At 34.8% G+C, this 12800-nt stretch overlaps 1 protein-coding gene across 3 annotated transcripts; it reads right to left on the reverse strand.

The window, feature by feature from the left end:
- Positions 1-5708: 5708 nt before the first annotated feature.
- LOC126732513 (U-box domain-containing protein 5-like) lies at positions 5709-12162 on the reverse strand. 3 transcript variants are annotated; one of them, XM_050435416.1, is made up of 7 exons: positions 12006-12162; positions 11192-11267; positions 10427-10505; positions 9671-9856; positions 8816-8923; positions 7100-8268; positions 5709-6735 (listed from the first exon to the last, which is right to left on the reverse strand). In XM_050435416.1, exons 3-7 carry the CDS (start codon positions 10481-10483, stop codon positions 5997-5999), a joined length of 2259 nt encoding a protein of 752 aa, XP_050291373.1. In that variant the 5' UTR covers positions 10484-10505; positions 11192-11267; positions 12006-12162; the 3' UTR covers positions 5709-5996. The 3 variants fall into 3 exon arrangements, with proteins under 3 accessions (XP_050291373.1, XP_050291374.1, XP_050291372.1); XM_050435417.1 differs by lacking the exon at positions 11192-11267 and having other exon boundaries at positions 12006-12145; XM_050435415.1 differs by lacking the exon at positions 12006-12162 and having other exon boundaries at positions 11192-11949.
- Between the last annotated feature and the right edge of the window lie 638 nt (positions 12163-12800).

The following is a 12800-nucleotide window of genomic DNA, read 5'->3' on the forward strand; positions in this document are numbered from 1 at the left end:
CATTAAATTTGTAAGAGAATGGGCTTACAAGTCAAGTGCAATCCTAAGGTGGTTACAAACTATAGAAAAACGATATTGACAGGATTACCACAAGCGAAAAAGACCAAGATTCAATATAACTCTATTCTCAAGCAAATCCGAGGATGGATTTCTTATAACAATGAAGGCTGATATTTTCACAAGTTCCTACAGTTTTTCTCTCTCTTTCTCTTTTGTAGAAAGTCCATCCCCTCTTTCAAAGTGATTTTCTTCCTTATATATCCAATTATATTGCATCTCAGCCTTCCATTTATACGTCTCAGGGGATCCATTTGGATGCTTATCTCATTAGGACCCTTCTGGAGGTGGTTGAGAGAGAGGTGTGAGTTGTGCAGGTACTATTCAAGTGTCTTTTCCTCATAAATACAGCCAATTCAGTTGGTGCAAAGCATTAAATGTGAAGGTGGTAGTTGCCTTCCCAGGTGTTTCTTCGTTCTGTTGCTCTCACGACTCTATTGTCTTCCTTAAGCTTTACTTTTCGATGTAAGGGGTCAAATATAGGACTTTCGAGGTGCGTTTGCCTCCCATGGTCATCAGTCGTCGGGTTAGTTAACCTTTTCTCCTAGGACCTCTTATTCTCGACTTTAGTCCTATCTCGAATGACTCTGATCTCTTCCTTTCTCGACTTGGAGCACGTGCCAAACCTTGGTTTACACATGTGGGCCTTTGATCATCGTCGAACAAGACCCATAGCCTTAATATATCCTCGGACCATTTGCTCCCACTTTAATTATCTAATGAATATTCTAACACTCCAAGCATCTAGTTGGCTTCGATCAAACTATGATATAGAGGCATTATGTGGAATTTTTTTTTTTTGGGGGTAAACCACAAGATTGGTTCAATTAATGATACAAGCTAAATGCAAAACAATCAGAACCAATTAACATGCATGTGAAAATTTCGAAATTAAAAATAGATTCAGCTGACATATGTATGTAAAAGCATCAAAATTTCAAAATTTTGATTTTGTAGAGAATGTATATGTGAAAGAACCAAAATTCAAACTGCTAGTTCTTCGTGCCTCATTTGATTTCAATTCGCCAACTATAATTAGTGCCTATACACCATTGTAAATTTCTTTAAAAAACCTTCTCCCCTCTCCCCGTGTATGTGTGTTAAAAAAATACTTAGTATTCTAAAAAAAAAAAAAAAGTGCCTATATATATAATTTTTTTTTGATACAGTAATTAGTGCCTATATTATTTGGTCTTGATGGTTGGATACATTTATTTCAAAACATGTCGAATATGTAGTAATAAAGTACTCCAAATGTGGGATTAACTCACTGTTTTTTTTTTTTTTTTTTTTTTTTGAGAATACTATGTATTTTAACACATACAGAGAGAGGAAAAAAGGTTTTAAAGAAACTAACAGTAATATATATCCAAGACATTCTCCCCTTTTTCCGTGTGTATTAAAATACTTAGTATTTTAAAAAAAAATTCTAAATTTTTTTAAAATTCTCTTTACCAAAATTTAACCATGATTAATAAAAAGAACATATTATAAACTCAATTATATATGGTGTGTAAACAAGTTGGCTTTTTCTTTTTTCTTTTTTTGATAAACAACAAGTCGAGTTGAATTAAGGACTAGGCTACATATTCAATTAATATTATTCAAGTTTGAATTGCCAAACATAGATACTTACCATCTTGATATGCTAAGGCTTGGTTGCTTATTAACCTCAGTAAAAAAAAAAATTTCTTTTCATATATATATATATATATATATCTCAGGAAATATATCTTAACAACCCCTCCTCCCCCAAAAGTCAAAACACATACATGAATTACAATTTAAAAAGGAACAAAAAAAGAAAAGAAAAAAGATAACGAATCTTGATTTTTTAGTCACACCTCACCAAAGGGTAAGTTTGTTTTGGACATTTTAACTCTTGATTGAGGGGGGGGGGGGGGGGGGGTGGTGTAATTTTGAAAATATATCCTTAATCAATGTAATGAGCAGGTAGTACACAACATTTATAAGTTCTAATATCAATTAATTTAACAAAGTTTGGTCAAATAGATGCCAAAGGGGAAAAAGTTTGGAATGAAATATTATTTTTCTCAAACCTAAAGAGATGAGAGTGTAATTATCATTTTTTTTTTTTAAATGACATGGAACCTCACCAAGGTAAGGTCCTTAGGACCTATCCTTATCCTTGAGGAGTAAACCTCGAATACTCAATCCTATTATCCTAACTATCAAAACTGTAAGATAATCCAAGAGAACTCCAAGTAAATATTCAAACTAAGAATGTTTAGATTTATAGCTCATCCCAAGCCAGTCACCAACCCCAACGTAACGTGTATGTCATGTATTTCTTCACTCTTTTTGCCAAAGTAATGTTGAAATTGTTTTAGACTACTTGGCCTGACAGGTAAAGAGTTTAGACTTTGCTGCTCATCAAAGAATCTAAGTCCAACCACTGTTTAATAAATAGCACAGGAGAGAGAGAGAGAGAGACCAAGCCAGAATGTCCGCTATTTGGGAAATAGTGCAAATGAACAAGCTTCTTGATTAAAATAGATCAATATCATATCCATTTCCTTCAAATAAATAAGGAAAATATTAATAGATGTCCTTAGAGAAATAGTTAATAATCCATTTAAAGTAAATTTTTATAGAAAAAGAAAAAAAAAGTAATTAATGTTGAATAATATTATAACTACAAACTATTTTACAACATTTTTACAAACTATTGATGTGAGAAATTCTTATTAGTTCTAATATGAGTCTAATACTAACATCACATTTATGTTTACTAATAATTATTTGAAAATTACTAAAACCACATCAGCAGTTTGTAAAAATGTTGTTGTACGGCACCGAGATCCCAAGACCCATATAGGCCCTTGGGCCCAGGCCCAACGGGAACAGCCCCATTGCCCTAGGCCCTTCTTGGATCTGCCTTAGCGCAAAAACCAATTTTGGGCCTTGAATTCTGATGTGTGCTCGGCATATGCTTTCCCGAACAAGCGTATTAACCGTGTCCGGGTAAATCATGATATGCTCGGTAAACTGCATTACCGAGCACTATCAACTAAGCTGGAACCAAGTTCCAAGGCCATAATTGTTGCACCCCACTCTCACCTAAAAATCCACTTAAATCAGATAATACTGGACCTTCAATAGCACTAACAGAGGCTGAAATCGTAATCTCACCACTAACCTTGGCTATAAATAGCAGAAGTCTGGAAGGAAGAAGGGGTTCAGAAAGACGGAGAGAAAACAGTCAAGTGAGAAAGTATAAACTGAGTGTTGCTTTGAGTCTCTCTGCCGAGAACGACTCAGAGTAGGAAATCCTCAAGCTCACTACAAATAAATTGTGAGCCCAAGTGATAAGGCCCAGCAGCCTCATACTTGGTTCCTACAGTTGTAAAATAATTTGTGTCCATAGCATTACTCATTAATGTTTTGACAGTTTTTTTTTTTTTTTTTCTATAAAAGTGATATCAAAACTTTTTTAGAATAGATTGTTAACCATTACTCTAAGGGCATCCGTTAGCATGACCCAATAAATAAAAAATTTATAGAGCAATTGAAAATAATTTATTTCATAATAAAAATTTATTTATTTTTATGTATAGTAGTATATATGTGTCACATCATTCAAAATCATGTTTCATCCATATTTTCGCAATGAAAACAAAGGAAATATTTTTTTCTTCCCCCCTCCCCCACCCCTGGTTGGTAGGGGTAAACAATTGTGTGCTAATTTGACATAGGTAGAGTTTGGATAGCGCGTCTAGAGCGTTTCTCAATGCGGCTGCATTTTTGTGGGTTCCGTGCACTATTTACAGGACCCAAAAGTATTTTTTTCACTAAAAATAATTTTAAAATTGGGTCCCACGGTACTATTCACATATTTAAAAATTATTCGATTATAGTGTTTTCAGCAATAAACGATATCCAAACAAACCCATAATGTGTTAATAATTTTCTTACAGTGAATCATGTTTTTCAAATGAATTATTTTTAATTAATTAAATAATCAATCACTTTCTTGCCAATTTGACATTATTTTTCATAAAACTGACTATATGACGCGTATCCCATTTACATCACGTGGCGGCTAATACAAAGTCCTCACGCAGGAAAACAAACGAAAAACATTAGCAACAAGCTTTTTTAGGATATCACTTTCTTCTCACTTTTTCTTTTCCCGTCTTTATTTTTTCCCTCCTTTATAAAGTTAGTAATGGTGATCACTTGTTTTCTTATCTTCTAACTTCTAAGGTCACGTCACTTATAGGACAAGATCCTTAGGCTCGGTGGGGACATAGTTTCAAGACACAAGGGTGAAAGGGCACATGCTGATGCTGTGGTCAAATAATTGCACTGTGACGAGAAATAGACTGTTAAGCAATAGGCAGGAGATAATGGGTGTGGAAGTGTTGTGCCGATCCCCACCCACTTCATGAGAGTGCTTGTCTCTTTCGCATTTGCTTTTTGAGAAATTACATACCAATCCTCGTACCAATCCAATAATGAGTTCTGGTTCAAATAATAGAGTAAAGAAAATAGCTGGTGGGCTCATAACTTGTCAGTATCGAGTTAAATAATTAAATTTTTCTTTTTTTTTTTTAATCGCGTAAAATTTTGAAACAACTACTAAATTATTATAATATCTACAAGTGATCCTTACCATGCGATCTACACATTTATTGTAAATTATTATAATATCTACAAGTGATCCTTACCATGCGATCTACACATTTAAATATTTTTACAGCAAGGTAAATGTTAGAATTATTGTTAAATAATTAAATTTCATCACCTCCTATTTCTTTCCTTATGCAGCAGTATCAAAGGGGCAATTTTTAGATAATCCCTGAGCACGGTTCTGAACTCTCGGGTAGGCGTGAGACCCACCATGAGGCCCACCCCTATGTGAAAGCGCGGAGTACTGCTTTGCGTCTATCTAAGTTTTTCCGGTATCAAAGTCAAGTCTTGCTTTAAATTTTTTATCAACCGCGTGCCCTGGCCCCGGGCTACTATTAAACAGAGTCAACTACTGACGTTTCCTTGTGTAAACAATGATAGGAAGCTTCAGTCAATCAGAGCTCGAAACAGGACAACAATAATAACAGGGGAGTTTCAGCTTTTCAGGGCTGTTTTTGCTTAGAAAGGTAGTGGTTCAAACATAATAGTTTTAGTTTCACGCCAACTTATTACTCTTCTGTATATCTCCAGGTGAAGAGAACAGATAAGGGAGGGAAAGGAGCTACAATGTTTGAGAACTTAAAGTGCAGTTTGGGAGGATTAAGCAAAAAATTAGAAGCTAAGTCATATTATTACTTTACTTTCCTTGAGAAAGAGAATGATCAATACAAGTTTCACATTGAAGTTGCTTTGCATACAACTACCATCAGAGGTTTCTGCAAATTTTTAAGTTTGAAAGGCTGCAATCATGGAAGAGGATTGATTTTGCTTATTCCTCAATATTGGAATACAACCCTGCTTAATGGTTGAACTAATATAAACATGATATTTTTTGAGGTTACTGATGATTCAAGTATGTATGTTAATATGCACTCAGCAAACCCACAAAATTAAAAGCATGACAGTCTGCAGGAAAAACTACAAAGATATGTTTTAGCCAGTACAGTTTAAATTCCACAAGAGAATCATTTCAGCATGTAAGATAAGTAGACAACCCATCAAACAACACAAAACTGTGCATTCTTGTCAAGCTATTATCTAGAAAGTGGCAGCAAATACATCATGAATTAAGAATTAAAGCTAACAAAAGCTACAGGTTGAGAATCAGTATTAGATCTCAAAAAACCAATCACCCACTAACTATACATGATGAAATCATGGCTCCATTCCATATAAACAGAAAATCCCTAAAGGCTAAGAGAAAAGAGAATTTTACAAAGCAGACTACATTTCATTTGACATAATATGAGGCACCACTGGGTTAAAATAATCTGAAGACACAAATTTCACTTCTTCTTTTTCGAAAACATTGGTATCTTTGCAAAAAATCCAGATGTCTTAGATGATTTCTTTTCTTTAGAGAGATCTGTAGTGTCTTTAGAGGCATCAATATCAGATCCAGAGCAACCCCGATCTTCAGCATACTCGATATCTCTTAAGAGCCGTAGCAATTCCAAGGCACTCACCCTGCCTTTTTCATTACCATTGATAGATATATCAACAAGAGCAGGAATGACACCCTCCTCCATGACCCACTGACAATACTGAACACGTTGAGAGCATAGCGAAAGGAGAACAGTCACTGCATTTTCTTGATCCTCATGACTGCCAGTCTCAAGTAGTGCAGTAACAGAAGCAATGCATCCACTAGTTTCAGCAATAGAAACCCTAGCCTCTTCTACATCGCACAGATTTTTCAAAATAAATGCACATTTTCCTGCAAGAGTGCTGTCACCGAAGAAAGGAATCAATTTTGGGATGCATTCCAAAGATACAATGCGTGGACAAATGTCACTGCTTGAGGACATATTGGACAGAATCTTGATAATCCGTTCCTGGAAACTGCTATGGGAGTCAAGCATTTTTATGATGGAAGTCAACGCACCAGATGCTAATATTTTAGCTCTACAATACTTGTGGCCAGACAACACTTCCAATATGACTAGGGCCTCTTCTGTGTCTTCTGAATTAAGAAAAGTTTCCAAGAGATTATATGCTTCTTCACGTAAGTATGAGATCCCACTTCTGCATAAAGCAATAAGCCCATGCGTAAGAGAACCATGATATCATAGTCAAAGAGAAATCAAGGACAAGGACTTACAAAAGAAAACAACAATTACATGGCTCAGTGTTCAAATGTTGTGCAATTCCATGATGTGAAAAAAAAATCTAGCTAGGAATAAGCTAAGGACCTAAATCAACTCAAGGTCTCACTACATCACACAGTGTCAACTGGCTAAAAATTTAACAGCAACCTTCCTACTTAGTCAAAACCTCATAATTCTCAATTTACAAGTCAGATGACATATTGAACAAGCCACACCAATTAAATACATTTTAAAATGATAGGAATCACCTTAATTAATAGCAGCAACAAAGAGTAAATTACCTGTTTTTACTGACAAATGCCAATAGCAACTGAGATCCAGTTTTTTGTGCTTTTATATCACACTGGTCACATGCATCCTTCAAAAATTTAACAAGTGGTTCAACAAAATTCTCAGATGACAGAGAATAATAATCTTCTTCACTGTAATTCAGATGTCTTTTGACTTCTTCAACTTCTTCACATTGGGATTCCCATTCAAGTTCAGCAAGGTTAGATAGAAATTTCAAATCTGTCTCATTTATGGTAGCATGAGATTGAAATTTGTGCTCCTCTTTTGTCTGCATAGACATCAAACTTAAGCCATCTAATATCTTAGGGTGTGATGAATCTGAGGTGTAACTTGTGTCTAAAGATCCAAGTGACATATTGCTGAAATCCAACTGAAGCTGTATATCATTCATAGAACTGCCAAAGCTAGCAATAGAATTGGAAGACATTTCCCAAGGTTGAAAGACTTCTGGTTTCATTGTTGGGTCAGGAATAGTGACTCCATACCTTGTACACCACTTTGATATTAAATCCTTCATGCTCGTGTTTGGAGTCAATGACAGATGGGCCAGTTTGATTTTAGTCTTCGGACATGTATCATTACCCTCATCAAACCACTTCTGTATCCACATTCTCTCAAATGTTTGTCCAGATGCAATGACAACTGGATCATACATCAATCTTGAAGATATTGGACATCTAAATTCCTCAGGGGGTATAGCTCTACTTAAGACGTCAAATTGAGCCTCGTGATGCCCATATCCTATATGTGATTCCACTTCAACAGACTGGCTGTGCACAGAACTCTTTCTTCTGTTCTCAGATGCAACTGCTCCTTCATGCTGAACACGGGTATTCCCCGATTGATCTCCCAAAACTAAATTTCCATACTTCTTTAATAGGTACAAAAGATATTTTAAAATCTTCTTTTTTGTTGCCTCACTATCACCAACTTTATCAAGCAGCTTCTTGATAGATCGTTTCTCTATCAAGATAGCCTTTTGGGATGTGATTTGAAGTGTTGAAACTGCATATTGAATAGCTTTAACTTCAGAGGTTTCAAATGAATCTGATGTAGAAGCACCGTGCTGGAGCAATCCTCGCAAAGCCTTACCAGCCTCTTCCTCAGATGAGTCCATAGAAAATGTTGCACTCCTAAGATCATCCATGATTTGAGAGATCTGCAAAAGACATTTCATCATAAGCTGCACCCAATAACTGAGGCTCAGACTTTTTTTATATACTCACATAGATTTTGAATCATGAAAAATCTCATTTTATAGTTGCTCTGCCAGATGTTTTTGAATGTTTCATATATGTGAAGGGGAAGAAGGGAAAATAATAATTAAAAGCTACACTGAAAGCAGATAAATTGGGAAATGGGGCTACCTATCCTCTTTAAACTGTTCCAATTTGGATACAAGCATCAGATACCAGAATCACTTTCTGGTACCAGTTGCACCATATAAATAGCACTTCCAAAAGACAGTGAAGTGGCTGACTTACTATACCATGATATTATAAACGTGTTAACAAGAATATCATTTATTTTGAAACAAAATATAACTGAGAAACTGCTCTAATAACACCTTAATATATATATACATATATATATCCATTGCTCATATTATTTTTTTCTATCTTGGTTGGAAGGGGAATTGAAAAGGAAAAAATGAAAAGAAAGAACAAAGAAAAAAAAATTAAAGTTCAAAAGGGCATGTGACAGACCTCTACAGCCAGCATTACTGGAACCATAGTTTGAATTTGGCCTAAACTTTGCTCCAATAAACTCCTTGATCTTTGAAATCTTGAGACTATTACATCACCCGTTACTGCCTGAAAGTCATTTGCATGCCTTATCAGATATGGATTGAGATTTCAGTATATAAATAGTATCAGAACAACAATAGAGATTATAAACAAAGTGAATGGAGTTATTCATTCCATCAGATTTGACACAACTACTAGATGTTCCATCAGGGGAGCAAGCTGTCTAACACACACATTTTTAAAAAATAAAAAAGGAAGTATAAAAATAAAATAAATGAAAAGAGGATACAGAGGAGCAAGCTTATTGAAGGACTAATCACAACAACAATCCACAACATGTTCTAGTGCAGGTAAATTTCCAGTCAGAAACAATGCCATAAATGATTAAAAAATGCAAAAACAATTTCACCAAGGATTGCTGATTGTGGGGTTTGAATCAAACCAATTCTGAAACAATCAGTTAGCATAAGCAGATTAACCTAATCTACTTACCCTACTCCTTTAGTAATCACATAGAATGAGTTTTTTTTTATCAGAAGCAAGTTTTTCAGTTTTCCATCTCTTCTGGAGTCCACCAGCATAGACCAACTTCCTTCATTTATTTATACTTGTATACAACAATTACAATTATTTACTTTTACCATGAACATGGACCAGTCATAATTTGCTATCCTCCAGATCAAATTGCCAGATCTTGTTTCTATCATTTTCCTGTTAGTTTGTTTATGATGGTTATCACTTTGATGAAATAAAGCAGAAATTGTACACATTAATCTACTTTCTTTGTCCTTGGTCATTGAAAAGATTACATACCAGGTAAAGTTTACTAGACTCGCTGCAGTACTGAAGAAGTAGCTTGGCTTTCTCAATTGCACGGTTCAACACGCATAGTGATTGTATTCCTGCTGAGCATCGAGGGCGAGCCGCTTCTATTTCTGGAAATATTCTTGATATTCTATCAACCAATTTCAGGAGTTCTGTACACATCAAAAAGTGCACCTGTAATCATGAATAAATACACAGAATGAGATCATTCCCCCTGATATTAAAGAATAGTTGTGTCAAAGAAAAGGAAATAGTCAGACACAAAGTGAGCGTATGTTTAAACTTCATTCTATAAGATTCCAAAGGGAAACTACAGTGCTTGTCATGTCCTTAAGAAAAAACATCCTCTCCAGAAATATATGTCCGTGCTTAATTTGATAAAAACCTAGGACTTTAAAGAAACTGCATTTTAGGCCATAGTTTACCATCTTCATCAAAGAATGGTAAAATCTGGTTTCCAGCTGCTATTTTCACATCAACCAGGATCTCCATAACAACATAAAGGAAACAAAATAATCTTCTTTCATAAGAATTGTAAATTAAGTGTAATTGACACTAATTTACCAACAAACTAACCAAGGCATAAACTACTAAAAGAATAAAGGTAACTGACACAATTATTTAAGACATATACTTAAAACTCTTGTAAATATGGGTGAAGTGAATTAAAAACAATTAATAGGACTGCACATTCAAACCAGCAAATTCCCACTGAAGAGAAATCAAAGACCAAAGCAGTGGTACCTTAAAGGAACAAGGATCTGGCAATTTTTCTACTACTTCAGCAACATCAGTCCCCATTCAAAAGGAGATTATCTTGTATCTGGATTCAATAAAAATAAAAAGCATTAATTATATCTGTTCCTTACAAAAAATCTATCTATCGTATCTTACATACTCTATCAAATGAAGATACATAAACCTTCCACATGCAAAGCAACAATTTGAGTATATGCAATATACAGCGTTTCCACATACAGGAGAATATATGCATGGTCTACTAGAGTTGTTCATCAAACTCACATATGAGAATATAATAAACGCTTGTCTCTTTTTCTTTGGAAACTATAACTATTGTCAACCAAATGTCAAAAGGATGTTACAAAGCTACCAAAACAGGAAGACTAACTTCTTAAGTTAACACATCATAACCATAGACCAGTTCAACTTGATATATGTTTTAAGAAATTATCACTTCTAGAGACCGTGTACAAGTTTCCATATTTCCGAACTATACTATCAATTTCCAAAATTTGAATTTAAGGGTCATAGATTACTTCTTTCTTTTGAAGTGGTCATAGATTACTTTTTCTTTAGGTGGAGCTGAAGATCGATTGGCTAAGTTTGGAGTCTATGAAACATAATGAAGGGCCCCCTTCAGTAACAATCTTCAAAATTGAAACTTAAGCTATCCTTAAAATTTAAAATTATTATAATAAATAAATATTAAAAAAATTCTTAAGTTGAGAAGGAATCTAAATACTAACAACAACAGTAAAAAAGACTTACCTAGTGGATATCAGAACAATGATCAGAAAAGCTCAATCCCTTGTGTACTATGAAGCAATTGAACTACCAGGAGACCCTATACAATCAAAAAGATCGTACCCCGGTTCTTAAACCACAGAATTCCCCAAACAGAAACACTTTATAGAGAAGAAATTAAATTCAAAACGCTCCTAATATCTTTCAGTTTCAGACCACTACGACAAAAAGACTCCAACTTTGCCAACAGCCACTACTCAGCCCTTAAACCACTACAATTCCCTCAAATTCATGCACATCCCTAACAAAATTTGAACTTTTCAGAGTATCTGCCACGCGGCTCTCCCATACACAACCAGGAACAGCTCCGTAGGACAACAGTACAACGATACAACAATCCTCTTGCTCATGAAAGACACAAAACAAAAAAAAACCCCAAAATTCTTTAACAATCGTTGTTCCTTTCGGTATAAGATCACAGCCAGAAAAATCTTTATCACCCACCAACCAAAACCAAAAGGCAAGAGAAACCCAGGACTTGATTATCCAAAAGAACCAATACAGATTTTTAACTTCCAAGCAGAAAATAACCCAAAGAGAGACGCAACAAAAAAAGAAATATCAGTAAGAAAGCAAAGGATGTTAATAAACCAAAGATGCGAAAAAGATTTATAGGAATCTCGTGAAAACAAAAAAGTCTTTGCAATAATAAATCCAAGAGAGTGAAAGAGAAAGAGAGAGAGACCGAGTGAGAAAGCGAACAAGAGCGTGAAAGTTTAATCAAATTGCTTATTTAAAATATATACCACATAATATATAAGAAAGAAACAGAGAATACCAGTCAACCATCTGAATTTGCTGTGAAATTTACCACACAATCTAGTCTTAGTACTCGTCCTCGATCAGATGAGAAATGATGGACTCGCTAAGACAGAACAGTCAATGATAAAAGAAAGAGTAAAGCGGAAAAGCTAGCCTCTACGTAGAATACGTACATCTAGTTGGCCAACTTGGCCTTTCACAGCTTCAGACAACAACAAACCAAACAGTTACGAAAACATCGTGGCACGTCTGTGATGGCTGTGACCATTTTACACCGTTGATTAAGAATAATCAAAAAGTGCTGTGTGTAGGCCCCACTGCACAATCTATTAATTGTTTTGGTGAGGCTGAGATAATAGTTGAAATTAATAGTTAAAAAAAATAACTTTTAATCGAAACCATTCATTTAAAAAAAAGTTTAAAAAGTTATTTTAAAAAAGTAAAAATTAAAAAGGTCAAATGTAAAAATAATTTATGGCGGGCCTGCGTTGCCTGTGGCAGAGGGCTGCGTTGCCTGTGGCAGAGAGTTTTTAAATAAAAATGCTGACAATTCATACGCAGACTCTATTGAACACTATACGGAAATAAATACAAGATTTTGTACAATTTTGTTTACGAAAGAGCCGAATGGAACTTTCTTTCATTGGCCAAAAAATAAAAAGTCAAGTAAATAGCAAATGAGTTTTCTTATCTTATAAAAGTCTAAGCCCCCGCAGCAGCATTAGCCTAGCCCAATTTACCTCTTCAACTCCCATAAAAAAAAAAAATAAAAAAATAAAAAATTAGCTCTTCAACAAAATAATATGACTTT

This window comes from Quercus robur, chromosome 6 (assembly GCF_932294415.1).
Source record: "Quercus robur chromosome 6, dhQueRobu3.1, whole genome shotgun sequence".
Classification (NCBI taxonomy): domain Eukaryota; kingdom Viridiplantae; phylum Streptophyta; class Magnoliopsida; order Fagales; family Fagaceae; genus Quercus; species Quercus robur.

Coding starts and splice junctions, on each gene's coding strand:
- LOC126732513 (XM_050435416.1), bottom strand. CDS start 10,483: ATGGGGACTGATGTTGCTGAAGTAGTAGAAAAATTGCCAGATCCTTGT. Junction 8,269..8,815: donor CAGTAATGCTGGCTGTAGAG/GTCTGTCACATG, acceptor TGTCTTTTGCAG/ATCTCTCAAATCATGGATGA. Junction 6,736..7,099: donor GCATTTGTCAGTAAAAACAG/GTAATTTACTCT, acceptor TGCTTTATGCAG/AAGTGGGATCTCATACTTAC.